The following is a 27,181-nucleotide window of genomic DNA, read 5'->3' as shown; positions in this document are numbered from 1 at the left end:
ACGGGGCAGCAATCCGTGCGTTGTGAGCTCGTAGGGGAACGCTTGGTGTTACTCCTCACCTGAGGAACGAGGGGCAACGCCAGCCCGCACGGAGAGGCACGCGAGCTCTCTCTCTTTCCACAGGCAGGGGCTCGGTGCTGGGCGCAGACCATTTGCTGAGCAGGGAGCAGCCAGCGCTCCCAGTGACCTTGCAACTGGCGGGATGCCGTCCCCAGAAAAGCCGCGGTAGGAAACGCGGGATCGTAAGGGGAACCGCTCCTTCACCACCCGCGAGGGAGACAAAGGCGGGCGAGGGCGGGAAGAGGCGGCCGCGCGAGGAGAGCGCGCGGAGGGGCCGTGAGCGCGGCGCGCGCCCCCGCAACTATTGCGCCACCCGGCGCCTCGCGCTCCCCCCGCCCTCCCTTATTCCCGGGCGCTCAGACATCAAAGAGCGATGGAGAGGAGCCGCGGGGGGCGGCACCGAGGAGCCTCGCCGTGAGGTGACGGGCACGCCCGTCCTCCAATCGCAGCGCGAACGGCGGCCGATGGGCGCGCTCGCTAGCCAATAGCCGAGGAGTCCTCGCTCCCTCCCCGGCTCGGAGCCAATCGCGGAGCCGCTGAGCGGCGGGGAGGCACGACCCGTTCCCGGGGCGGGGAGGGGGCGTGCGGGGGGACGGAGCGCAGAGCATCTTTGGCGCTCGCTGCCGCCGGGCTCCGTACCCGCTCCTCCTCCCTGTCGCGTGTGCGCCCTCCGCCAGGAGCCGGCCCGCTCCCACCCTCCTCCCGGCGATGTCGTCTCCGTCGTCCGGGGATCGGTATGAAGAAGAGGAGGAGGAGGACGGTGCTTACGAGAGCCAGGCCAAGCGGCTGAAGCCCAGCGCGGCCGCCGAGGAAGGCGAGATCGAGTACAGCGGCGCCGAGGAGAGCGAGAGCCGGCGGGACAAGGTTCCCCCGCAGCGCGGAGGCGGCTTTTCGGGCGGGGTGAGGGCTCCTTCCCTCCGCACGGCGGCGGGGAGCGGGGCGGGGGCGGGCGGCGGAGCCCCCTCCTCGTGGCGAGGCTCCGGGCCGCAGAACGGGGCCTCCGGGCGCGGGGCGGCCTTCTGGGCGGCTTCCCTCCGTGCCCACCCGCGGCCTGCCGGAGGCCGTAGCCCGCCGGCCCTTTCCCCTGGGCACGGAGGCGCTTCCGGGGCGGGGGGTGCGCCGCTTTGCCCCGCTCCGAGGCGGTGGGCCGCCGGCTCGGGGCCGTGCTGCTGAGCCTGGGCTGCGAGGCGGGTTGTGGTGAAGCGCGGAGCTCGCCGCCGCTCCGTGGGCTGCTCGGTGCCTTTTCGGATATCGCCGGGACGAGTTTTGCGCTCGCCCTGTTGCTGAGTGTAACTATAGAAACGTGCGGCGGGGGAAGAAAGCGGGCGGAGGGTTCCTTTCGTCCGTCCGTTTGACCTTATTGTCTGGCTGCGCCGGGCTGTGAGGCTGATGGCGAGTGGCTGCCGCTCCCTTAAGTTCCCCCGTTCCTCCCGTCGCTTTCCCCCGCTGTGAGCCGGGCTGACGGACGCCTTAGTTCGGTGTGCTTGCTTTGCTGCGCTCTTTGTGTATTTGTATCAATCAAAGCAGTAAGCGAGACCCATCGATCTGGGCTAACGGCACTTCTGCGTCTAGCCTTTGATTTCTTACTCCGCCGAATTGCCCGGATGATTTGAACCGTTTATTCAGTTCTCGATGGCACTTTGTTTCCTCCCAAGATCAACGAGAGCTTGATTCCATGACATTTAGAGTAGTTCTGTGTTATGATTTGGCTGAACGACGCTGCTTAACAATGGGATGAATTAGTAACAGATGAATTAGTGCATTTGCTGTTACCATCTTTCCATCATCTGAACCTCTTTCTGGACTGCAATCACCTGCTGAATGCGTAGAAAAGTTTCCTGGTGAACTGTAGTAAAGTTGCACCTTTTGGGATAACTGTTTTAAGTGTTCTACCTTGTCACAAAGCATCAGCTATGGCCTCAGTAATGCATTCTTAGAGGATGCATCTGAATTAAATCCTTATGTTTGCATAAGTTATCTTGACATTTCCTCATATAGGAGAGTTGGGCATCACACACAGTGTTTCAAATAGGGACAAGATACTGCTCTTACCTTTCTAAGTTGCCAGTTATTATTTTTAACTTTCCTCCAACACCAATTTTGGCGTTGATTGTCTTTTTTTTTTAACCTTAGTATCTCAGTTTTTATGCTAGTTAATGCACAAGGCATACAGCCCTGCCAGGTAACAAGAGGGTAAAGTATGTCTGTAACCTGACATTTTGGATTTTGGCTGTGTTTCGTCAGCAAAGAGACTGAAACAAGTGTGTAGGAGGTCTAGAAGAGAAGGATTTTAGGCAGCGTGTCGTATCAGTTGCAGTGTGCCTCAAGAGGGTGCGTGGTCACAGACTCTTGACTCTCCTAATGCTCTGTGATGGTTTGTTGGCAAAGCTGTACTGATGAGCTATCTGGGGAGGCAGTACTGGGGTACAGCCTCTGTAAATGTCGTCCTTCCGGATCTCACTCTCCCCCATAGAATGCTGCTGTAAGACCACCTCTATTCCTCACCATGTCAACTCTCCAGTCACAGCTCTCTGTGCTCCTAGGTGCTCAGATGAGACAATAGGAAGGAGCAGGGGGAGGCAGCAGTTTTCTGGGTAATAGAGATCGTACTAGGTTCTTAAGAGCAAACTGTAACATCAAGAGAATATGTGAAAAATGAACAACTGAGTGCTTTTGTCTGGAGTTTGTAAGAGCAAAATGCCAGTATCCATTCGTTAAAGTTAGTTCATGTGAACGTTAGGTTTTTTTTTCTTTAATTGGTTTTAAGAAAAGAAAATGTGCAGGAAATGGATTATTTTTTTCCTCTAAGACATACCACCTTCATTTTGTTCCTGGATAAACGTTCCTAGCACATAAAAGTTAGTTTCGGTTCAAGGTGAAGACGTACAAGATAGGAGTAGGCTGAAGGAGTAAGTGCAGGTACGCTGGATTGCTCAGAAAGAAGCAGAAAAAGAATATGTAAAGTGAAGTACAAAGATCAGTACGGAATGGGGAATTAAGAGGGAGAAATGGGAAAATGGATAACTGAGTAGGGAGAGTGGTTGGAGTCTGTTAGCCTCATGCTTTTCCTCTCTTACAGTGTCCTAAAATAATGGTGAATTGTCATCAGTTACATACAGGTTGTGAGATAAAACCTGTTTCATAGTGGGACCTTTTAGTTATCCCCTTGGCATGATCTCCCTGCTGGGCTGTTTATTGGTATTGGTGTGATGTTTTCTTTCCTCTGGGATTGCCTTGTGAGTTGCGTAGTCCCTTACTGCCTCTAAGTTCTGTGTTTCTGCAAATGGGTGCCTAGAAGTCTTTCCTGATACGCAGGTTACAGATGGGTAAGAATATATATTTGTTCTTCCTTTGCCTCTGTTCCCCACCAGTAATGATACTGCACAGAGTCAGGGGGGTGTGCTCCTTCCTATTGTCTCATCTGAGTGCTGAGGAGCATGGAGAGCTGTGACTGGAGAGTTGACAGGGAGAGGAATAGAGGTGGTCTTACAGCAGCATTCTATGGAGGAGAGTGAGATCTGGAAGGACGACATTTACAGAGGCCGTGCTGTGTGGTGGGGAGACCTGGGCAGAGGAGTCAGAACTGGGTTATAGCAGAGTCAGGACACAGGGAGAAAGCGGGGTGGGAATTAAGAGCTGTGTTGGAGGGTGGTTGGAGGGCCTCTCATCTCTCTCCCTCATGTAAATTTCTTCCATTGGTTAGTGTTGTATTTAACTTTTTTTTTTTTTTTTTTCTGGTAGCATTCATTTGCCTCGCTGTCTCCTACATGCTTTATAGAAATATTGAAGAATAGGTAAGGATCATTGTTATGTTTGGGGAAATGGGATGTGGTGTTAAAATACACAAACATAAAACCAGGTTCCTGCAAGGTTAGCTAGGATTGTGAACATGCAGCATCTGAGCTGCTCTGCTATAAGTTTGGGTGTGCAATGTTCTTGCTTTGCAGTGTAAGTGGGAAGCAATGCACGTCAGGAGTAAACTGCTTCATGTCTGTCACAGGCAGTAGCAGTGGCTAGATGGAAATGAGTTCAGAGCCTAGAAGTCTATTATGGAGCAATCTGAGTGTAAATCGTCCTTCTTCCTTTGTTCTCCATCACAAAGGCAACTAAAGCTAGTTCCTCTTCCAGCACCTCAGGTATTTGTTCCTCATAATTGTCTCCTCATAATGCTCCGTATTTGTTTTGTTTTAGGTTTTAAGAGATGTATTTGGATTGCCCTGAGCACAGGGGAAAATAAAGAATCATAGAGTTGTTGTTGAAGACCGTGCAGGAAATGCTGCATATACTTCAGAAAGCCTTTTCTCTATCACGCCACCTCCAATGGGCAGAGCTGAAATTACTGGGAAATGTGTTGTGTACCTTCACTTTCCCTTTACGGCATGTTAACTGTGCAGCTGCGTTCGTAGTTAGGCATTGACACTGTTTTAGGCACTTATATACAGAATAAGCAACCTTTTGGGGCTCTTCCCATTGCAGTTTTAAATATAACAACTATTTCAGAGCATGTGAGAAGGATGCAGTGAGGAAGAAGTTGTAAGTGTGTGTGATGTTCTGAATGATGAGAAATGAAATAGCAAGGTGTATAGGTATCTAGGGGAGAGAATGTGAAGGAGAATAGCATCCTTCTGCAGTAAAGAGAAAGAGAGATGGAAGCAGAGGAATAGTAAAGAAGCAGATGGTCCAAAAAAAGGTAATATGAGCTCTGGTGAATATATTGACTGGAAAGGTGTCTGGAGAAAGGATGCAGAACAGGTGTCTGTGCAAACAGTGCAAAGTTCTCTGATGTAGAATTAGTGAACAGAAGAGGCTTCCTACAGCTAGAACCCTTCCTGACTTTCTTCCTTTCTGGAATAACAGAATCAAAATTTATTAGCAAGATGCCAGTGATATATTTGAAATGTTGCCTAGGAATATGTAGGTCAGTAAAGAAAAGATATATTAAAATGCTGCAGTTGTTCTTCAGAGCTTCCATTACAGTCACGTGTATATGAAATAACCAAGCACATGAGGCGTGATGCAGTTATTCTAGGGCTTCCTTCTCTTTCTGGAAACACAGTTTCAACGTTACCTGTTATGTTGGCAGTCTTTTTTTTTTTCCAGGAATCCTTTTCTGTTCTTGTTACTGGTCTTGAGCACTTAGAAGAAGTCTGTTTCCATTACCTATTTAAGTACTACTTTTTCTGCCCGGCTAATGATTCTTTAAGAAACCGTTAGTGAGCTTTGAGAAGACATCCTGGGCAATATATATTTAGCAGGCACAGCAGTAACACGAGCTGGTGTGTTTCCTGGCTCTGTTGGAGGGCATCGTGCAGGGGTTAGGCATGGGGTTCCTGTGCCATTGGAAGAAGTAAGCAGGGGAGCACTGGTGTTGGCTCATCTGTGTTACATGCTCTGTAACCACTCTCTGTGCCAGCTGTAGCATATATAGACTTCATATATAGACTATCTATAGATAGGGCGACTGCGAGACCTTAGTCAAAGTGCTGTGTTTCTTGTTTGTGGAAAGGGAAGGTGGCAAGCAGTGGGATGAGTTCTGACTTTAGCTGTGAAGGTGCTTTACAGTGACGGATGTATTTGTGTTTTCATTTAGACTACTGACTTTATTTTTTCCTTTTACGGGAAATCCAGGATTGTTCTAGATTTGCAACTTGGTAGCTACAAAACTTGTTTGATGATCATATGCACGTCTGCCCTCGTGAATGCTTTTTTGCACTCGAACATATGCCAGTAGCACATGTTGGTGTCTTTCAGCAATATGCTGTGTGAATGTCAGTTTGTGACTTCCTGGCTTCAGGCTGACTTGTGCTTCATTCCTGCACCGCTGTTTGCTGCTTCTGATCAGAGACTATTCTGAGGAAAGCAGACTCCCACTGCTTTAGCCCTGTGTACCTTCACTGGCTTTGTCTAAACACTGTGATGAGGCAGTTACACAGAAATGCTATGCGGACAAGCCCTCAGCTTCATGGCAAGTGACTGAGATTTTACTATTATTTTTTTTTTTATTTTTAATAAAGCTTCATCCTTCTCAAGCTTTTGTGTAAGTTTCTACAATAGCGGCAGTGTTATGACTTATTCTTGCTTAATCTCCTACTGTACTTCATCCTAATAAATAATGCTTTCCATATAGCATTATGAGTGAAGGAGATTTTGCTTAGAATGCTAAATATCTTAACTATAAAAGGAAACAGAGATTGCATTTGATGAAGGTTCTGAGAATCATTCCAGTTGCAGTAACGTGGACACTCCTGTATGTGCATGTAACTGATGTATAATGGATTCAGAAATGCAAGCATAAAAGTAAATGTTTGTAATGCTGTTAGAAAGCTTTGTATCATGATTAGGCAAGCTTTAATGCAAATACAAAGGAAAATGCTTGACAAGAAATGTGAACTGGAGCAGGAATTGAACTGGAAAGGGGACAGAGACATAACATACCATTAGGATGCATACTCTGAAGAACTTGGCTTGTCTGGGGGTGCTCATTCACTAAGGTAGCTCTTTCTAGTGAGCCTTTGTTTCAGTGAGAAAACCATTGCCTATATTTACCATCTGATATGCAGTGAAATATTCTTAGGTACAATTTCTTGAATGTTAAAAGGAGAAGGGAAAAAAAAAGAAGGAATGCATATTCATAGCGTTAACAGGGATCTTAATACAGTAACAAGTATGTGGGGCAATGAATAATTGATTTAATAACTTCTAAATAAAGTAAAGCTACTTGCTGTCTGAACATCTTGGAGCACTAGACTTTGCAGAAAAAAATGGTAATTATTGTTTTCTCCTGAAGGGTTCTTCAGGTGCTTCTTTCAGCTTTGAAATTTATGCATGGGTAAAGAAGAGAGAAGTTGGGAATAAAAGTATGTGTGGAGCTTTGTTCCTTCAGAGATTCTCTGAGTACCTGCAGTTCAGAGTTTTAACCTTTCTTAATAATTTGATCACTGCTACCAGAGCTGGGGTGGTTAATTCAGGATTACATTATAACTACCACTCCTTGCGTTTACCCACAGTTGCCACAGCTCTTATTCAAAAAAGTATGTTGCAAGTGAAAATGCTTTCATGGTGCAAATGACTCGGACATAAATGAAGATTTAAAAAATAGTGCAGCAGGTTGTTCTGAACGCTGACAGCATCCCATGGCCTGCTTTATGGTTCACATGCTCAAAGGAAGGAGAAAATATGAGGAGAGCTGTGTATGGAACCCAGGAGTTAGATACAGGAGACTCAATTTGTAGTTACCTGGGAAAAGCTATTTCCTTTCCTTCTGTAGTTTAAAAAGATAGGGAAAGGAAGAATGTGTGTAGCATGCACTCAGCAGAGCGGAAAGCTCCTTTGTACTGCAGATGAGAATCTCCCTCGGCTTCCAGAAGGTGCTGTGCTTCTTACTACATAGAAGTGAAAATTCAACAAGACTTGTTAGATCAAACAAACACACTGACGTAGTGAATTCGTAAACAAGAACTTGACATTGCTGTTACCTGTACTAAATCTGCATGTTACTAAGTACAGTGTATTTCATGCGGTCTTTATTATGTCTAGTCTTCTTTTGTGTATCTCTGTCATTATTGACTAATACTATTTCATCGAATTTTTTTTCCTCTTGGCTTAAAATAAACAAGGTGCGTTTCAGCCGTACTTCAGGCTTCACACAGAAGGATGGAGCTGATCCCTGCCTGTCTAAATGGTTCAGTTGCACAGAACTCACTGCAGCTCTACTAGCTCACTGAGAAACATTTACTGTGGCAATTCTGTGTGCCTGTGTACAGGGGCTGAAACCAGTTGATGAAAATCAGCCTTGGGGTGAAAAGAAAGAGCGTGACCACCTGTACTGAAATAGAATCTTTTAAAAATATGTATCAAGAGCACTCGGAATTGCAAGGGATTGCTGGTTTGTTTCCAGTATTGGACTGAGCCGGCATTTGCTTGCACTGGAGGACACAGCTCTGCACATGTTAGGAAAGTAACCAGTCTTGATTGAGTTTACTGATGGCCCTTGTTTGTTGCTGCTTTTTTGCTTTTCTTTTTCAGGAAACAAGACTTGTCTCAGATGTCATAAGCAAACAGGAAGCATGTAAAAAATATTGTAGGTGTTGTGCGTGTTGAAATATTTTCTGTTTGGAACAAGTAGGGTGGAAGACCTCCTTTAATCAAGTAAATTTTTTAGAATGCACTTCATTTTATACTAGAAAAATCTTGCCTGTGTGAACGTGTTAACAAAGTCTGCAAATTATTTGAAGTAGGCTTCAGCAGTTGAACTCTGCAGTCTGTTTGGAAAGAAAAGTGGAATTGTTTAAAATGTACTTTGTACATTTAAATGGCTGCTTCTGGACCCAGTGTAGTGTCTGCCCAATAAGTTTAGCTAACAATATCGATGTTCCTTGTTCTGTACTGAATACTAAATGTTGTTTTGTTGTTGTTAGGATGCAGGGGGAAGTCATCACAAAGTCTCTGTTTCTCCTGTCGTCCACGTCCGAGGGCTGTGTGAATCAGTTGTGGAAGCAGATCTTGTGGAAGCTCTGGAAAAGTTTGGAACCATATGGTACGTCAAACATTGTGAAGCCACATCCCTCAACAAGTTGGAAACATTATCTAAAAGTCACTCAGATCTCTTTAAATATATTGTGATAGCCACTTCAAGTCTTGGATTTAGTTACTAGCAAAGCAAACAGCTTTCTAGCTGTGTGAAAATTCTCTTTTTGTACACGTAAGAAGTCTGGTTAAGCAGTTACCTTTTCTGTGTACCCTAGTACCTGCTGTCAGACTGCTAGTCTTAGCCTGAAGTGTGAACTGTAACAAAACTGAACTTCAGAACAGAGTGAGCCTTTTTCCACTGGTTTTATATGGGAGAAGTGCTTATGACATGAGATGGTTATTCAGAAGGAGCCTCTTCTGTGTCAAAGCAGCTGTAAGCAGAATAGTAGAGGTGAATTGGTAGAGCCAGTTTATTCCGAGTGCTTCATTTTAGAAGCATGCATTTCTTTTCAGTGATATGCTAGCTTTGAAGTAAAATGAGTTTTGGAGATAGTACAGTGGTATTTTTCATTCTCTAAATATTCATCCAACTGAAGAGCACTTACATTAATGTCTTAAAATAAATAAAATGAGGTGCCAAAAGCTTGTTCAGGTGTACAAGTAAGTACATTTTAGCCTGAGAAGTTACCTTTTCCAAAAAAGAAATTGGCTGAAAAAAAAGTTTGGTTGACTAGAATGCTTCTGTTTATTTCTTCAAAGGTAGTTTTGTGTCAGGAAAAGAACAAGCTTTTAAATTTCTTTGTTTAGTGTACAAAGTTTAAATGTTTTCTGTAAATTGCATTTACTTTAATCTTTTACCTCATAAATAACTTAATGAGCTTTTTTAAAACTTGAAGTTGTAATCCTAGTAAATAATTACCTAATTATTGTGTTGGTTAAATGTTCTTGTCTATTATACATTTTCAAGACATTTTCAACTGCTCATTACTTACTTTTCTAACAAATGCATTTCTTTGCTTCATGTGAGTGCTTTAGAAACACGTGACCGGGCTTGGGAAGTGCAAGAGGGAAGACCTGGCTTCCTTGTATGTCCTTGTTTGGACTTGTGTAGAAAAGCAGAACGTATTATGTATGACTGCTACTGAATTTCAGAGTAAGCATATGGGAGGATTTACTGTATTATTCCTCTCCGCAGTTATGTCATGATGATGCCGTTTAAACGTCAGGCTCTGGTAGAGTTTGAAAAAGTAGAAAGTGCCAAGAAGTGTGTGACATTTGCAGCAGATGAACCTGTGTACATTGCGGGGCAGCAAGCTTTTTTCAACTACTCGACAAGTAAAAGGATTACTCGGCCGGGGAACACTGACGACCCATCTGGTGGAAATAAAGTTCTCCTGTTGTCAATCCAGAATCCTCTCTACCCAATTACAGTGGTATGTTTCTCTTAATTTAATAATGCAACACTTGGAAATGACAGTCTTTATTACATCATTTCCATTGTGTGCTATGAGAGCTGCTCCAAAAGTAATGCCTCTTATTTTATGACGTTGACTGACGGTGTCAGAGGCAGATGTTGGTGGTATGGCAGTGGAGGCTGAACCTGCTTGCCAATATCCCATTACATTTTGTTGCTGTGGAACAGATGGCAGCAGAGGTGCAGTGTGATAAAATGGCGTATGGCATGGAAGTACAAATGGACCAAAGGTGTAGAATTCCACCATGCTAAGGAAATTTATTGGCGTTAATCAACACTTGTTAAATGTTTATGGAGACAAGACAGTGGATGTAAGCACAGCGAGGTAGTGAGTGGTATATTTCAGTAGAAGCGACAGTAATGATGGGTCAGTTCTGCTGGCATGCGTTTCTGAGTGCAGCATGCAGGCTCTTATTCATCACTGCAGAAATGCACAGCTAATGGTGACTGTGTTGAAAAATAGTGTTTTGTAGCTGAGAACTTGCTCTATCAAATATCTACAAATAGAGTAATAGAGTATTTGATATAGAGTAATAATTACTCTATTCTTCTTATCTGTTGTCGTATCTGTTTCAGTAAATAGGAGGGATTACTTTTGGAGCAACCTATGTACTTGTTTAAATTCTATACTGTTAATCTTGAGTCAAGAATTAGTCATCTACCAAACCTTTATATCATCTTCACATAAGTATCATTCAGGTTCTGGAAAAAAATGTTTGTTAGATTTTTTTTTTTTTCCTGTTGTTTTTAAGATGTTTCAGTCCTGTTGTGCAGATATTTTGCAATACATTTAAAAACTTCAGTGGTCAAGATTTTGTAATGTTGCTACATACTTGAAAAATATTTCCAAATATGTTGCCATAACATCAGGAATGTTGTTATCTTTTAGGCCCTGAGGGGGGTATGTTTAAATAGCAAGTCATTTTTTCCAGTAGGAAAGGGTTATTTTATTGCAGCCATTCATTCTTAAGTATTTTCTTTGCAGAAAGCTGAAACCTTGATCTGTTGATGATCAGCTCCAGTTTGGTGGAATCTTCCTTGCTTTTTATTTGGGCTGATGCATTTTATTTTCAGTATCTCTGATCATACTATTTATATACAGTTCATTTTTTGTTTAACAATACTGTAATTAAGAACACAGAATATCTTCTCCATTGAATGTCTCCTTATATTTTTTCATAAAGACTTACAGCCTATGTTAAATTACACAGGAATATTTTGGGGGAGAAGGGGAGGCATGTCTCCTTAAGGCAGACTTGTTAAACTGTGGCACATACATAAGTTATTTAATCTTGGAGAAACAAGTAGATATTGGATAGTAGAGATCAGTCCAAGCATCTGGCTTGTGTGGAACCATGTAACTTCAGTATTAAATTCTGTTTTATGACCGTATATTATGTTAGCAAATTGAGTGAAGCTTAACAATTCTGGAATTACTTAATCACAAACAATTGGTTCCATATCATGCTTTCTGCTTTGTTGTGTTGTGAATGTAGATAGGTTTTTGCCTACTGATTCATTTGTGGATGATGAATGTGCTTTCTTCTCAATGTTCTCTTTATAGAAAAGCATGGCAACGTATGACTTTATAATTAGGTTTAAAAATAGACCTGCCTTGATCTGTGTGAACCAATTAATTGACTGAGCTGAATTGTTCTTTGCATGTAAACGTAATACAGATTTTTGGAAGCTGTTTCATTAAAGCATTTTCAACTTAGATTGCAAAAGCAACTGAGATGAATGCAGATGCTTGAATAAACAGAAGCACCATTCTTGGCTAGGAGTATTTGAAAATTCTGAACGTGAAACCTCTGGCATAGCAGCATCTTGGAAAGCAAAACCAAAACCCACCTTCTTTTCCTTTCTGCTGCCCCTTCACTGTCTAGTGTATACTGATGAGTACTAGAAGACAACATATTTCCAAAACTACTTAAAAAGCACCAGAGCTCATCAGACCAATTAATTGAGTCTGTAGCAACTGGGAAGAGCAATTGTGTAGTCCTAGAATGGTTTGGGTTGGAAGGGACCTTAAAGATCATCTGGATCCAACCCTATGAGAGTAGTTTGCTGTGGTAGCTGCAATGTTTTAAACGACTATCAATTTCATTTGATATTAGGTTGCTACAACTCTTAGGTATTCTAATGTACAGGTAATGTTAGTGTTAAGTCATATGGTTAATTTGGTAATCTGAAGTAGGTGAATTAATTTTAAAAAACAAAATGAATTTAAAGCTGTGTGTGTGCCTGTTGACTGACTGCACTAATGATGTTTTGAGTAGAGCTTGAATATTGAAAGAACTTTAGGAATAGTTCTAATGATAATAGGAAATTATTTGGATGATGAATTGTGAAAGAAAGTCGTATGCCCTAAAACTGATGTCATCTGAAGCTGGGAAGTCAACATGACACTTCTCTTTCAATCCAGAAGAGTTGAAGGATAAAAATATGTGCTATTCAGTATGCCTACAAAATGTGCCTATGGTGTAGTGTGCTAAATTTTTTTTAAGGCTGTTTTAATCTCTTCTGAAAATGTGTGTTCATCTTCTGAAAAACTTTGGGTTGACAATCTCCACTGCTTGCTCCTGTGTAAAACACTCACAGGAGTGCCTGGTGTAAGCCCCTGAGTGCACTGAATTCTTTTTTTAGTGGTAGTACACACATGTATTAAGGGTTATGGTGCTTGATATACACCAAGAGTTGCACCACTGCAGCTTTTCCAGAAAGAAGACATCCTTTCTGTTGTTTTTTTTTTTTCTTTCATTTGTGTGCTTTGTTTTAAGAAATCCAGCATAGCTTCTTGCTTTGCCTCTTAACTTCTATACTGTTCTACTGAAGATAATAGTACTTACCCCGAGGATGTGCACTAAATTCTTGGAATGACTGTTTTGGAATTATTTGGTTTGGATACACAGAAAGGAAGGAGAAAAACAGATGGTGATAGTGTTCCACTGAGGTGTCTGTGCCATTGTGTGCTAGCATTAGCTACCAACTGGCTGTCTAGTAAACCTTAGGTTTACTCTCAACTGTTTGAACGTTGTCTAACAGGTATATTGTTTAAAGAATCACGATTCCTGTTTGTTCAGATTCTCAAGACCTGTTCTTTGGATTTCTAAGTGGGGATGTACAGTCACCATATCAAATAAATGCATTTTTCTTCGTTAAATTCAAGCTTTAGCCTAGTTTCTGGCACCATTATGTCTGAATTCTGTGTAATGTGCAGTTGTTTGAGGTGCTGTGCATCAGACCAAGCCAATATTATGATACTTTGAGAATAAGGCAAGATTTCCCTTAGTATTTCATTCCCATGCTGCAGTGAGACTGGTCTTGAATTTTATTGGTTCCTTGCAATAGTGAAATGCTGGTGAGAACATTGCTCTGACAGTGAGCTTCTGCGAGCCCAGGATTTCCTCTTTAACTTTTCTGTGCTTTAAGCGGGGAAACACAGCATCTACTTACACTGTCTTTGACTCAGGTGCACATGATTGAATTTCTCATTTTGATAAGCTACCTAAGCTTGCATTGTGGACTTCTCTAGGTTATTTTTCTGAAGATAACTGTGAATGATTACAAAGCACCAACAACCAACAACTCAGCTATAAGGGTTTTGTGAAATGAACTGTACTGTAACTACAGCATCATCATGTCTGTTTGCTTTGGTGAAGCTACTACAGTGCATGATTAAAGGCAGCACAGTCTTGAAGCATGCATGCTGTTGCTGAGTTTTAACACTCTTTGCAGATACTTCTTTGTATGAGTAATTCTTGTATAAGTTTTTTCCTGTTGTTAATATTTGACTGCCTATGCTACGCTATCCTTCAAAATGCTAAATGTAAAAGTAGAAATTGTATAGAGAAAATTGTAACTTAAAAGTTAACAAGCATTTAAAAGCTAATAGAAGATAATGTTCTGTAAAACTAAGTTGTTTGAATTTTTGCTCCAGTTAAAGCAGTTTTTTCTTCTTTCTTAGGATGTCTTGTATACTGTGTGCAACCCTGTTGGCAAAGTTCAGCGCATTGTTATATTCAAGAGGAATGGAATACAAGCTATGGTTGAATATCCTTTTTAGACTGTGATTTTTTTTTTTTTCCTGTAGGTTTTCAACTCCAGATCGGATTTCAGAATGTCAGAAAAATACCGTTTAATCTTGAGGCCAAAAATCTCTCAGAAATTACAGTGTTTTTGGATATAAATTTTAGATGTTTTAAGGGAAAATATCACTTATACATGTAATCTTTGGAGGGAAGTGATGCTGTCAACAATGGTCTTGATAACCATGTTTATAAGTGACCTTAAGGCTAATAATTCTTGGCATTTCTTGACACTCAAGAAACTGGTAAAGGATTGCAGAGGTGCGGTTTAACTTCTTCAAACTCTTCTAAAATAGTTCTCATATACTGTTTGACTTTTTGTTCTGACTTTAATAAAATGTGAGACCCACTGAGGCCTCATGGAGGAAATACCCTGCTCTGTTATCCTTCTGTTTATTGTATTTGTAGCATTAAGTTGTACATTATACGAGTATTGTTAATGTGTTACTGTTGTTTGTGGAGTCCAAAGTCTGATTTGATTAAGCCTTAGTTCATAAAACTCGAATAGACCTATTCCTAGAGATGATTACCTTCCATTTATGAAGATGGTATTCGAAGAAAATTGTTCTGAAATCTCAAGTGCTCTTGTGATTTTTGCATACTATCCATGTGACAGGCTTTATGAGTGGATTATTTCTGTAACATGTCAATGATTTAACTAGTGGCTGTGCTGCTGATTTGCCAGGCAAAATGCGTTGCCTCAAAGTCCTTTAAAGCAAGCTAACTGCTGTTTATCTGACTTAAACTGTGCATCTTAACAGATGCACACAGTTCCTGTGGTAGCATAGTAAGTTGTGGCAAACAGCATTGTTTAAATTATATGTTTTATAGTCAGGGATTATTCTGTGTCATATGAAAGATTAGGGTAATTGTGGGGAGGACCCTGCACATGCTCTGAAACTGCCATGTTTCTGTCCTTTGAATTAAATCATACAATGTGGCTTTTATTTAAAAAGCAGACAAAAACCCACCATACAACCAGCAATTAAAAGAAAGCTTATAAATGTAAGCAAAATATTGCATCAGTGTAAGTGAACAGTTCCTGGGAGAAGCTTCGCAAGAAGACTTGTCTGAAAGTTTCCAAAATTTACTCAAATTTCACCGCTATGTAGGTTGCTCCAAAAGTAATTCCTCCTATTTATTGCCCTGGAAATGACAACAGATATAAAGAGCACAGCGACACTATTTGATAGAGCAATTTCTCAATTATGGAACACTGTTCTTAGTCACCACCATTAGCTGTATGTTTTTGCCAGCGAAGAACAAGAACTTGCATGCCATGCTTGTAAAAATCTGCACCAGTGGAGGTGACCCACTGTCATCTGGTGCTGCTGCTGAAGTGCACCACCTACTGCTCTCTGTGCTCAGTATCCACTGTTTGGTCTTTGTAAACGTTCAGCAAGCACTGATGAATGTCAGTGGTGCAAGTTTCTCCATATGGAGGAATTCACTTGAGTCCCTTTGCTCCTTATGCACTTCCTCATCAGATGCTGTTCTGTCTGATTGCTGCTCTGCTGCCATCTGTTGCACTGCAACAAAATGTAATGGAATATGGGTGGTAAGGTTCAATATCTACTGCCACAATACCACCATCCACCTCTGATGTTGTGGGCAAACATAACAAAACCAGAGGCATTACTTTTGGAGCAGTTCCCATAGTTGCATTACACATCACTCCTGGAGATGTGCTCCTACAGTTCTAGCCAGCCTCTGACAACTTCCTAGAGGTGTGAGAAGCTTAACTTTTCTTGCTCTAATCTTTGGCAGTCTCAAGTCAGTTAAAAAATTCTGCTGTGAACCAGTATTACAGTGGAGGAAGTTGGGTTGCATGGATATGGTAAAACACAATATTGTTTTAAATATAATAAACATATACTTCCAAGGTTTCATGTAACTGTATCAAATGATGGCACAAAATACCTGGTTTATTACAGGGTTCGAGCTGTCTGATGCAGTATGTTACCAACTTTGTATGAGATCATGTATTGCCACGAGCCAAGGCTCGTATGGTTTTTTCTCCTGGTAATAGAACCAATCTTAGGGGTACGCAGAGGATATGAAATAGCCTGTTTGTTGCAGCGTGGTGCATGCATCTGCATTGAGCAATGGATTTAAAGCAATCTCCTTGCTGTATTCTTGATGCAGATTGGTTTGTTCAAAGCATCCCTTTTGGTTCTGTGGCTTTCTTCAGCTAAAGGATGTGCTCTTTCTTAGTTCTTTTCACTGAAGAGTAACTGCTGAGTTAATGAGACTCCCTACCCGCACTTGTATAGCTCATGCTAGCTATTAGAAGGGATGCATTGTTCCAAGTCATGCCTTCCCACCCACTAGCTCCCATCTCTTTCCCAATGATGCAGCTTGACCTTTCCATTTTGATTTTGATCCAAATATTCTCTAGGTTTGTTGACAGCTTCTATATCCTCTGCTTAAATTTACTAAATCCATCAGAATATTCCTGTCAAAATGAATCTGTAGAGAAGAATTTGTTTATAAGTGCTCACATTATGTGCTGTTTGCACAATAGAAGTAGGTGCTTAACACAGGTAAACCCATGAGTAGTTGTTAGTAACTTTACTTTGAAGTGTGTTCAGAGTTCTTGTAGGATTCAGACATAGCGAGCTGCTTGCAGTCTAAAAAAAATAAAGGTATTTCAGAAGAAAGGGACATGGATGAGACACCTTGGGAAAAATCCTTAACATGTGCACGTTTGAATCGGTTTTTTGTGCCCAGAAGGCGAAGGCAGCACTCAATGGAGCAGATATCTATGCAGGATGCTGTACACTAAAAATTGAATATGCAAGGGTAATGCATGGACCTTCTCTCTTACCTTTAGTGGCAAAACATGTATACACCATGCTTAATGTTTTTCACTTTTACTTTATTTGAACAGCCCACTCGACTTAATGTCATTAGAAACGACAACGATAGTTGGGACTACACTAAGCCGTATCTGGGCCGACGAGGTAGGTTTTCCTATGTTATTGCTGTAGATGTATGACTGTACTAATGACAATCCTTTATACGTGGTCAGGCCGTATCTCAATAGTCATTTCAAAGCAAGCCAGAGCTGCTGCTGTGTTCACAAGCCAACCTGTAACCCAGGAAATTAACCCTGAGCCCTAGTGCCCCCTACTGCCGTGTGCTTGAGCCACTTAGTTCAACAAGGAGCCCACACCTGCAAGCACCTTCGCAGTTCTCAAGGACTTGCATTTCTCCAAGCAGCTCTCTCTCTTTGGAGGAGAGGAAACCTGATACAGACTATTCCTTACAAACTACAAACTTGCACACTGCTTCTCCTTCGAAAGGACTCTTTTCCCCTATGTTGGACGAGGCATTAAGAAGGATAGAGGACTTCAGCAGGCTGACTCTACACTTCTTCATGCACCACATCGGCATCAGCAAAACCAAAACAAAACACCAAACCCTCTGAAAAACCTCAGACTTGCAATTCACCTTGTCTGCATACTGCATGCACCACTACCACAAGTTTTTAAAAGGAGGACACTTTCAGTACTTCAGATTTGTATGGGATGAATAACACGATAGACTGTACCCATTCTGTTCAAGTTTGTATGTATGCTGGTCATATTTCCCTTAAAATTAAAACTGAAAAATTGAGACCCTCCAAAATTAAGAACCTCTTTTGTTGATATCATTGACGTTGTAATCTTTTTATTACTTGCTGTATGTGAGAGTTGCATTCAGTCTTAACGATGTAAATATTGTCTAGTAGTAGAGAAATTTCATCCTGATCTTTAGATAGTTGGAACTGAGTAGTGCAATATCAGATAGATCCCCTCAGTTATATTTAAGTATTAAAACAGGGAGATTCATAATTGATGCAGACATACTGTCTCTTCAGTATTCAGCTGTAACAGTCTCCAAAGCTTGACTCCTGTCAGTGGGAAATTATGACTATTTTTGTAAAGACAAACTACTGTGTAGCCTGACTCCTGTACAGTGTTCACTTAAAGCAATAATAATGTGTAATAATTGAGTGCAGTATTCAGTAACTTATGTACAATAATGCGTGCAATGTAAAGTTAGAAAAGCGAAGAGATGTCCAAGTCAGAGTACTTTCCAAAGGCTATATGAGAGCCTGGGCTTTGGCCATCTCAAGTGACATGCACTTTCAAAGTAATTCTGCAAGACACCTGGTTTGTAAAACTGTTGTACAACTAAAAACATAGGGCTTGAATTTTCAGAATGAAGTTCTTGTAAAAAGTTAACAAGGGAGCTACAGTATTGGTTGCAGCTTATAGTTTATGACTATTTTTATGAGGATTTAATTTTTTTCTCAAATTCCTGACTTCAAAAAAGCAACTTCTCGAAGTCAAGAAACTTGAGGGCAAGAAAGAAAAAGGACTGCATATGAAAATTCTGATGGATTAATTTGACCCTCTGATCTTCCAATCATTGCAGTGATTGGAGAGTAACTTGTAACATGCTGCCCCTAATTACATTACTTAATTGGTCTGCAGATATGCATGAATTGTTTCCCAAGCAAAAAACAGTGGAAAATGAAAACATTAAGATAGATACGACTTGCTCTTTCTCAAAAACTCATACTTTACTCTTTTGCTTTTCCTTTTTTGTTACTCTGAGTGCCTATCTCTACATCGCTCTACTGCACTTAAAAGGAAAATGATTGGATTTGTACTGTGGAGCATGAGTTTTCATTTACCACAGTCCACATCCACTTGTCTAGAAAATGAGAATATGAATTTATGAACGAAGACTGAAAGTAGACAGCTAGATTATGTCCATGAAGTAATCCAGGACTTGTTTTGAGAGAGTTCTGCTGTGTGTGCTTCTATGCGCTCCCACAACAGCGTTTGGCTTTTGAACTTAATCTGACTGAAACTGTAGGGGTCCGACTCCAGCAAAGATTTTAGCCCTGGGGGAATTTCATTTTGAGGACAGACGCTGCTAATAATAAGCCTTTCAGAACTTAATTCCTCCCACTGATCCTAGGACACAGAAATGCATTTAGCTAATTATTTTTTTGAAGAACTATTATATCCGTGGCAACAAATCACTTACTTCCCTTGAGCATTTCTTCAACCAACGCCTACCTGTCTTTCAGCATTCTGCTGGCTCTTAGCCAGATCGTTCAAACTAGTTTGGAACATTTCTTTTGGCAGTAATACCGGGTTACTCAGCAACTCAACGAGCTGATTTAAAAAGCAAAAACAAACACCCCTAGATTATAAAGAATCTTTTTGTTCAGAAGTAATTTTAGCCCAGATCAGTTCTGATTTTCGTTGCCTGTTTGCACAAAATATTTCTTCTGGCACAATGAAGTTAGTTGAAGGAAGGAAAAAGTGCTGTGGACAGGAGAGGGTAAAGGACTGTTCACCAGGAGGAAATATTTGTCAAACTATGCTATCCTGGAATTACTTGAACGCTACTATCTTTTTGTGCACTCTTTCAATTGATTTGACTCCTTAAGACTTTAATGATAAAATTCAGTTTTTGAAAGATAATTCCTGTGTATAGGTTAAATGTTCAAAATATTCTATATGCTTGTGTAATTACTTCCCAGAGCTAAGAGATTCAGAGCTGTTACCTGAAAAAGGAAAGGAAAAAGAAAACCATGCAAAAATAATCATCATTCTATACAGTTGAAGACAGTCAGCACTTTTCTGTCTCTAGTCTTTATTTCCGAAGTAAATGCGTGACTTGAAACCTGTTCTGAAATTCCTGAGCAGAAACGGCACCTGTTTTCATTTCCCACTGTTGTGCTGCCTATCATGAGTAGTTCTCTTTTGCCAGGGAAATAACCTGTAGCTGCAATGGGCTGAATTGCCATTTTCAGCAGTCACATTTAAATTTTGTTTGGATGTATACTAAACTGAAAAATACCTTGCCCCATCTTTTCAGTGTAGCAGTGTGAGAACTCATATTATTTTTTCTAAATGTGAGACATCAATTTTTACTTACCGCAATGAAATCTGCAAGTTTAGATTTTTCTTTGCCATGGAAGGTGCAACTGATTAGAAAATACAGTTTTGACTGTACTGCACTGCTTTCTTCCAGTAATGTAGACCCTTTGCTTAACTTTATAACACAGAGAACTTGGCCTTCTTAAAGGATTGAGCTTTTGCTAAGTGCATTATTCAGTGATGTTTCTCTTCAGTCAACCTGTTACGAGCTGCTGATAATGCAATTATGTACAATCCTTTCAGCACGCCCTTAAATCAGTAGGTGTTCTGTAAGTTTATATGTACACAAATGTAATGCTCTCTGTTTACTGATTATGAAACCATGTAATACAGGTTGTTGTTGGCTTATGCTGAAACTTCTTGAAAGAAGCCCACTTTGAAAATGTGTTGCTGTTGAAGCTAATATTATGATTCAGGTACTGTCTTTCAAAAGTACTGCATTTCAAATTTGTTTTAAGAGATGCATAGGTAAATCCTGCTGTATGGTGTTTTCTATACTAATGTGTGGTGTCTGTTTAGGAAAGTTGTTGGGTATTTCCTTAGACTTTAAATGTCTACATCTCCTCATTGGCCATTACGGCCAATCAACTTAAGTGGAATTTGTTATACAAATGACAGTCTTTAAATTTTGGTATCCCAGGGCTACAGCTTGCGGTTTTAGATATATAACCAATGAGAAATTGTTGATAAAATTAACAAGGACTCAGATTGCATTTTTGCTTCTTAACTAGAAGCTTTGTGTCTTAACTGGAGAAATCAAGTGCATACTTGTCCATACTGAATTGTATTTTTTCCCTTCCCATATGTTAGACAGAGGGAAGGGACGCCAGAGACAAGCTATTCTGGGAGAACACCCATCGTCATTTAGACATGATAGTTATGGTAAGTCCAATAGGTTGACAGATGGTTTTGATTTCTGTATGTGCTGTGTGGAATGCCAAATATTCAGTCAATGTATAACTGGACCTCTGAACTGTGAGTAGTTAACTGATCTGTGCACGCGATGCCGTCAGTCCCTGTACAAAAAGTGATAGCGATGGATTGAAATGCGTAGTGCTTTTTTTTTTTTTTTTGCCATAACTCTTCTTTTTATGGAGAGCATCCAGCTCTGCGAATGTATTCCTTTGAAGAATGCTTTCTTTTAGTTGCTGTCACCATAGCAGTAAACAGAGAATAATGTAATTACTGGCGAAGCTCTTTTCTTACAGAAAATGGCAGCAGAGTTTGATCAATGGTTTGATGCAACCCAGAGCCCTTTGATGTTTTTGCCTGCAAAGCTGTGAATTGTGGGCTTTGTGTTTCTTCTAATTTAGCTAATTCTGAAAATTACAGCAGTGTGATTTGCTAAGAACGATATTTTGGAATTAGTGCTGTAAAGTGGTGCTGTTGTTACCAGGGCTAACTGTAGATGAAGGCCTGCCATACTGCTCTTTCCCTCATTATTGTGTTTTACTATGGGAAAATAAAGCAAAAAGCACGTTTTATACTCTGCGAATTTCACAATATTCGTTTTCTCAGAGGATCAGGGATCCTATCCTCAGTAATACTGATGTTTTCTGTAAACAAAAGTTAATGCCTATCACTAACGTCTCTTCATTTATTTAAAAAAAAAAAAAAAAAAAAGAGGTGGGGTTTGGAGAGGAATGTGAACAAGGACAGAGAAAAGAAAGTATTTCAGTGAAACCTGTCACTTTACCTGTAGTGGAAAATAGGACAGCTTTGTTTTGCATTAATGCTGTGCTTTAAGCATTCCTGTTTCTTCCAGAAGTTGCCTGTAGAAAGCCAGTTTCCTGACTTTGTCATATCTCTGGAAAAATAGCTGTATCATCCTCCTTCTCTCCTGACCACTGGCTAAAAATTCACTCCTTTTTTACTTTCCTTACCTTGTAGTAATTTTTTTAGAAAATAAAGAATTTTTATTATTTTTTGCCACAAAGCATGATCAGTAGAAATGACAATATTGCTGAAGGTAATTAGGTATGTTTTAAAACTCCTGTAGTCCTTTTTCCCCCCATTTTAATGAATACAATCTTTCATTTCCATAGGTTCGCACGGTCCTTTGTTGCCATTACCAAGTCGCTACCGAATGGGATCTCGGGACACTCCCGAACTTGTTGCTTATCCGTTGCCCCAGGCATCATCCTCATACATGCATGGTGGAAATCCTTCTGGATCAGTTGTCATGGTCAGTGGGTTGCATCAGCTAAAGATGAACTGTTCAAGGGTCTTCAACCTTTTCTGCTTGTATGGAAACATTGAGAAGGTAAGGCATCATCTGTGAGAAACTCTGAATCTACTGCAGTTGGGTATTTTTTTGTTGTTGTTTTTCAAAACAAGCAAACAAAAATGAAATAAAGTCTAGTTGGGATGGGCGCTCCTGACAACGTTTGAAATTCTTATACTGCTTGTTGCAGTGTCATTTTTTTCTTCATCTATCTTATCTTAGGTGAAATTTATGAAGACTATTCCAGGCACAGCACTCGTTGAAATGGGTGATGAATATGCTGTAGAAAGAGCTGTCACACATCTCAACAATGTCAAGTTATTCGGAAAGAGACTTAACGTGTGGTAAATATGTTCTATATGATTAATGGTCAGCTAGTAAGGAAATGTAATGAAGTTGCAAAGACAGGCTGTCCAGTCTTTTCATCAGTGTTAGATTTATGATTTCCAGTTTACAACTATTATTTTTCACCAAAATATTTTTGTGAATGTGACAGCTGTCAATATCAGTTCAAACTTATAACACCTATATCCTATAACCTAGGCTGTTAGAAAGCTGTATTCACTAAGATGTTTTATCCACCCTTTCTACAGTCTTTTTAGGAAGGTGTCAAATCTAACTTGTCTTGTTCCTCTTTGAAATTGTTCTAAAGAAGTGTCAGCTTTTATTTACTTACATGAATAATCTGTGTGCAAAGTTTGCAAGTTTTGATTGTTTAAAAAACTTTCATGACATATCCTTAAATCCCAGTGTTTCTAAGCAGCATTCAGTAGTTCCAAGCCAGATATTTGAGCTGGAGGATGGCACGAGTAGCTATAAGGATTTTGCAATGAGTAAGAATAATCGGTTCACCAGTGCTGGCCAAGCATCTAAGAACATCATCCAACCACCCTCTTGTGTTCTGCATTATTATAATGTTCCCCTGTGTGTAACTGAAGAAACATTTGTGAAGGTAGGCAGTTGAAATCACTGTGGCATGTAGTGCTTTGGGGCCTTATCCTAACTGTATAGTATTGTATAGTATGCTACTTTTAAAGTGAAATAACTGGGATAGTTTTGGTACAGCAGCTGGAAAATAATTCTTAAAATAGCTTTGGAGCCTCTCTATAGAAGCTGCTGTATTTGTGCTTTTTTTTTTTTCTTTTTTTTTTTTTCATTATTCTCTCTTTTTTTTTAATGAGAAACAAGATGTTGGAAGTAAAGTTGAGAATCTTAATGAGGTTTTTGTGGAAGCGGGGAAAAAATCTTAAAGCCAAATACAGGAAAAACTAAGAGTACAGCCAACGAAAGATGTACTGACTTGAGATGGTTATTCTGATGACTGATAAGACGTTTTGGAATGGAGAGAAACATGCACATGGGATGTTTTGCATGGTTGGGTACTAAATGAAAACTGGATGCTTAAAACATTCAATAGCAGATACAGAGGCAGTTCATTTTCAGTTCAGTGAGACTTTATTTTTTTCAATTTGAGCTGAATCTTGAAAGTTAATTCTGGTTTGAGAGTTGTGTGCTTATTTGTGCAGCTTCCGAGATGCTGTGTTGAAGTAGGAATGTCAAGAAGAATAATTTGTTTTTCAGATATGAATTGCTTGAGCAAATGGTGATGTTTGCATTCTAGCAATTATTGTGCCTATAAAATATTTGGGAAAGCACAAATAAAGAGCCTTGTTTTGCAGACTATAGGATGGTATTCTAAAGAGTTCCCCCACATGCTTAAAAATTATTATTTGCTGTAAAATCTTGGAAGCTCTTTTAAAGACTCAGTATTTTCCTTTCTGTGTCTCTTCCAGGAACTTGGGATTTTTGCTAATGTATTTATGTGCATTTTTGCTGAGGTTTTACATCTTATTTTATTTTTGTGACAGCTATGTGAGGATCATGAAGTTCTCAGCTTTATTAAATACAAAGTGTTTGATCCAAAACGTAAGTCACGTTTGACCTATTTGAGGGGTTATCTGAAGTCCAGTTTTTATAAGAGCGTGCACTTGCCCAAAGACATTATTGATCTTTCTCCCCTCTTTTGCTTCTTATTTTGAAAGCCTCTGCCAAAACACTCTCTGGCCTGCTGGAATGGGAATGTAAGACAGATGCTGTGGAAGCTCTCACTGTACTTAATCACTACCAGATAAGAGTCCCAAGTAAGTTAGTTTTACTGATCTTACTGCTATCATTTTGTTTCTTGTTTTCTTTCATGTTGATATTGCCTTTGTTTTAAAAAAAAAAGAAAAAAAAGTTTCAGCAGCTTAGTCTGCATCTAAAAATTGCATTCTTTTCATTATAGGTATATATTCTGTATATGTATGAACATATATGCTCATTTATCTTCTGTTGTGTATATAATGATCTGCAGTTTAGGTTCCATTGCATTTTATTTAAACGGCACTCTTTCTTCCTAGCTTTGGAATCAACCTGTAGAGCTCAAAGTATGCTCTGCAGCTCTGAAGTTATAGAAAGTTTAAAAACACAAAACAAAAAACCACTAACAGCAAAAAAAAACAACAAAAAAAGCCAACAAACAAAAGAACAACGGTCTAGGATGCAAAAAGGAAGGCAGGAAAGGTATTGCTTACAATCCACTATCATTAAAATCAAATCTGATGTACAGTGTCTTACTGAAGCTTTTGTCATGTTCCTCAGTAAATGCAGAGAAATGCGCAGTGCCCTTGGATAGGAGATTCTTTAGGTTGCACAGCTTACTGCTCTGAATTAACTGCTCCTGTAGTAAGTTCTTTTTCAAACCAGAAATTTTGATGTCAAGGTGATTTTAACACCAAACTAGTAAGGACAGAGATGAAATTCACCTGTTAAACTGTTGCACACTGGACCAGATCTGTGTTGGACAATTCAGACAGTTTACTGGAGTAAACTGAATTATTACAAGTATTTACAGGCATCTTTGAATCTAGCTCAGTGCCTAACATTATTTTAAGCTACCTTCTTCAATCTATGAAGAATTTGTCTCTGCCTGACAATCTTTCCTATCCACTCCACTCTTCGCCCACCATCTCAAACAAGAACTTTTGGTTAAGACTTAATGTAATAAGGTTGTCTGAGGTTGGCTGAACCAGGAGGATGCGTCTTCCATCGCCTGAGAATACCCAATCATGTGCTGCTGCCATGAGCAGCCTTTCCATGTAAAGGGGCATTATTTTTTGCTTGGCTTTCTGGAGAGTCCTGAAGGGGGAGCTGGGCTTCGCGCTTTTCCTTATTCATCGGACATGCATAAACAGTCTCTAGTGTCACACTGCCTCTGATGGAAATACTACATTCTGTATCTCCTTATCCTTATCCTGTATATCCTTAAATATCTATGCATTTTGCTTTGGAAGTTCTGTTGGATACTACTCTTGTAAACAGTTCAGGTGGGAAACAGACAGCAATAACGGTAAAGTCTTCGTTGTGTTCAGAACACTTTAGAATGCTGTCTGCATTCCTTTGTGATCAGATCCATCGCATTGCTTTTCCATCTCTTCCATCTGAAAAATGCTGATAGACTGTAAAGAACACTTCATTACTGGTCGTCTGGTGTCTGTGGGCCATCAGGGGTATGGGGGGAGCATTTCACCTTCTGAAGTGGTAAACATGTCACATCAAGCAAGATGATTTTCTCGATCAGCAGGAGAGCCATACACATGGCGCATTACTGAGCATGTTCTGTGTTGTCTCCCGACAGATGGCTCTAACCCTTATACCTTGAAGCTTTGCTTCTCTACTTCATCACATTTATAGAGAAGAGGACTGCATGTTAAGAGCTACATTCACCTTGATTTGCAAGTTTGAAACTACACTTCGTTCACAAAGCTCTAAAGTGGTTGCTCTAACGTTGCCTTGTTTCAACTTAATTCTAATATCTTTTATCTTGTTTTATAATAAATGGATGTTCATTCTTAAATACAAAACAGATTTTTCTTTTTGCCTCTCTGAAGTACATGTTGTAAGCTTACTACGAAGTTTGTATTTTGTTGGTGTAGTATCTGCAGATGTCTAAAGAAAATCCAGTAGCGTAAACAAGGCAGTGTACCATTCAGACTTCAAAATGTCAGTTGTTTTCTTCCAAAATGGAAATATATTTGCATTTTCAATAATGTTAAAGCTTAGCAAGTATTTTTCAGTTGTAGTGGGCAGATAGAACTGTTACATCAGAATTTTAAATGTAGAATCTGTTTTTCAGTATGTTAAGTAGTGAAGTATGTTGCAATTCTAAAAATCTTGTATTTATAAAATGCTTTCATCAGGTTAATGTTGCACATACAGAACTTTTAATAGTATGGACTTACTTGATTTATAGTTTAAAAAAAAAGCTAACAGAAAATTATTACATATACATATGTATGGTGTGAATTCATGCTTATTTAAAGTGTTGTTTTTAAAAAACAAACAAACCTATTTTCCGTCTGCATTAGCATGATGACATCTATAACCAGTCCCACCATAGGGGCCTTTTTAAAATTAAAACTGCAAGCCTGTATCAATGTGTTCATCCTCATTTTCCATAACTTTAAATCTTTGGTGTTAACATATCTTCTTGATATCTTTTTCAATAGTTATTATGACTTATTAAACTTAGAAAAGTTGGCTAGTTGAGAACAGAAGATTGATCACAATAGAAACCAAGGTGGTGGAAAAAAGTTAAAACAAAAAGCAAGCCCACGGTACTCTTATACCTGGATTGTTAATTTTATGTACACTGGATGCTTATATCAATGTTTTCTTTTGTCTGATATCTCTTATTTCTGTTATGATGATGAAAGGATACATGGGGTGAATAGAATGGCTAGCTTCTCACTTGAACTGTGGTGATGTAGGCAGGGTTCAGGTAATACAACTCTATCATGCAATGTGAAACTAAGGAGATGAGAGATCTTTCACTTTGGGGAAGATTTGTGTTGCACCAGCGCTTTGGAGCCTCTGTTCTCTC

The 27,181-nt window shown here is 40.1% G+C and overlaps 1 protein-coding gene across 1 annotated transcript; it reads left to right on the top strand.

Moving 5' to 3' along the window:
• Positions 1–768: 768 nt before the first annotated feature.
• Positions 769–25,992, top strand: HNRNPLL (heterogeneous nuclear ribonucleoprotein L like; the record flags this gene model as incomplete). The annotated part of the gene is made up of 13 exons (XM_079532471.1): positions 769–960; positions 8,478–8,596; positions 9,725–9,962; positions 13,971–14,056; positions 16,797–16,893; positions 16,982–17,054; positions 20,847–20,918; positions 22,082–22,299; positions 22,483–22,604; positions 23,011–23,212; positions 24,129–24,186; positions 24,303–24,401; positions 25,937–25,992. 13 exons carry the CDS (start codon positions 769–771, stop codon positions 25,990–25,992), a joined length of 1,632 nt encoding a protein of 543 aa, XP_079388597.1.
• Between the last annotated feature and the right edge of the window lie 1,189 nt (positions 25,993–27,181).

Source organism: Tetrao urogallus (assembly GCF_951394365.1).
Source record: "Tetrao urogallus genome assembly, chromosome: 2".
NCBI classification, from domain to species: domain Eukaryota; kingdom Metazoa; phylum Chordata; class Aves; order Galliformes; family Phasianidae; genus Tetrao; species Tetrao urogallus.
Note: the sequence above shows the minus strand (reverse complement) of the source record. Positions and strands in the feature narration are given on the sequence as shown.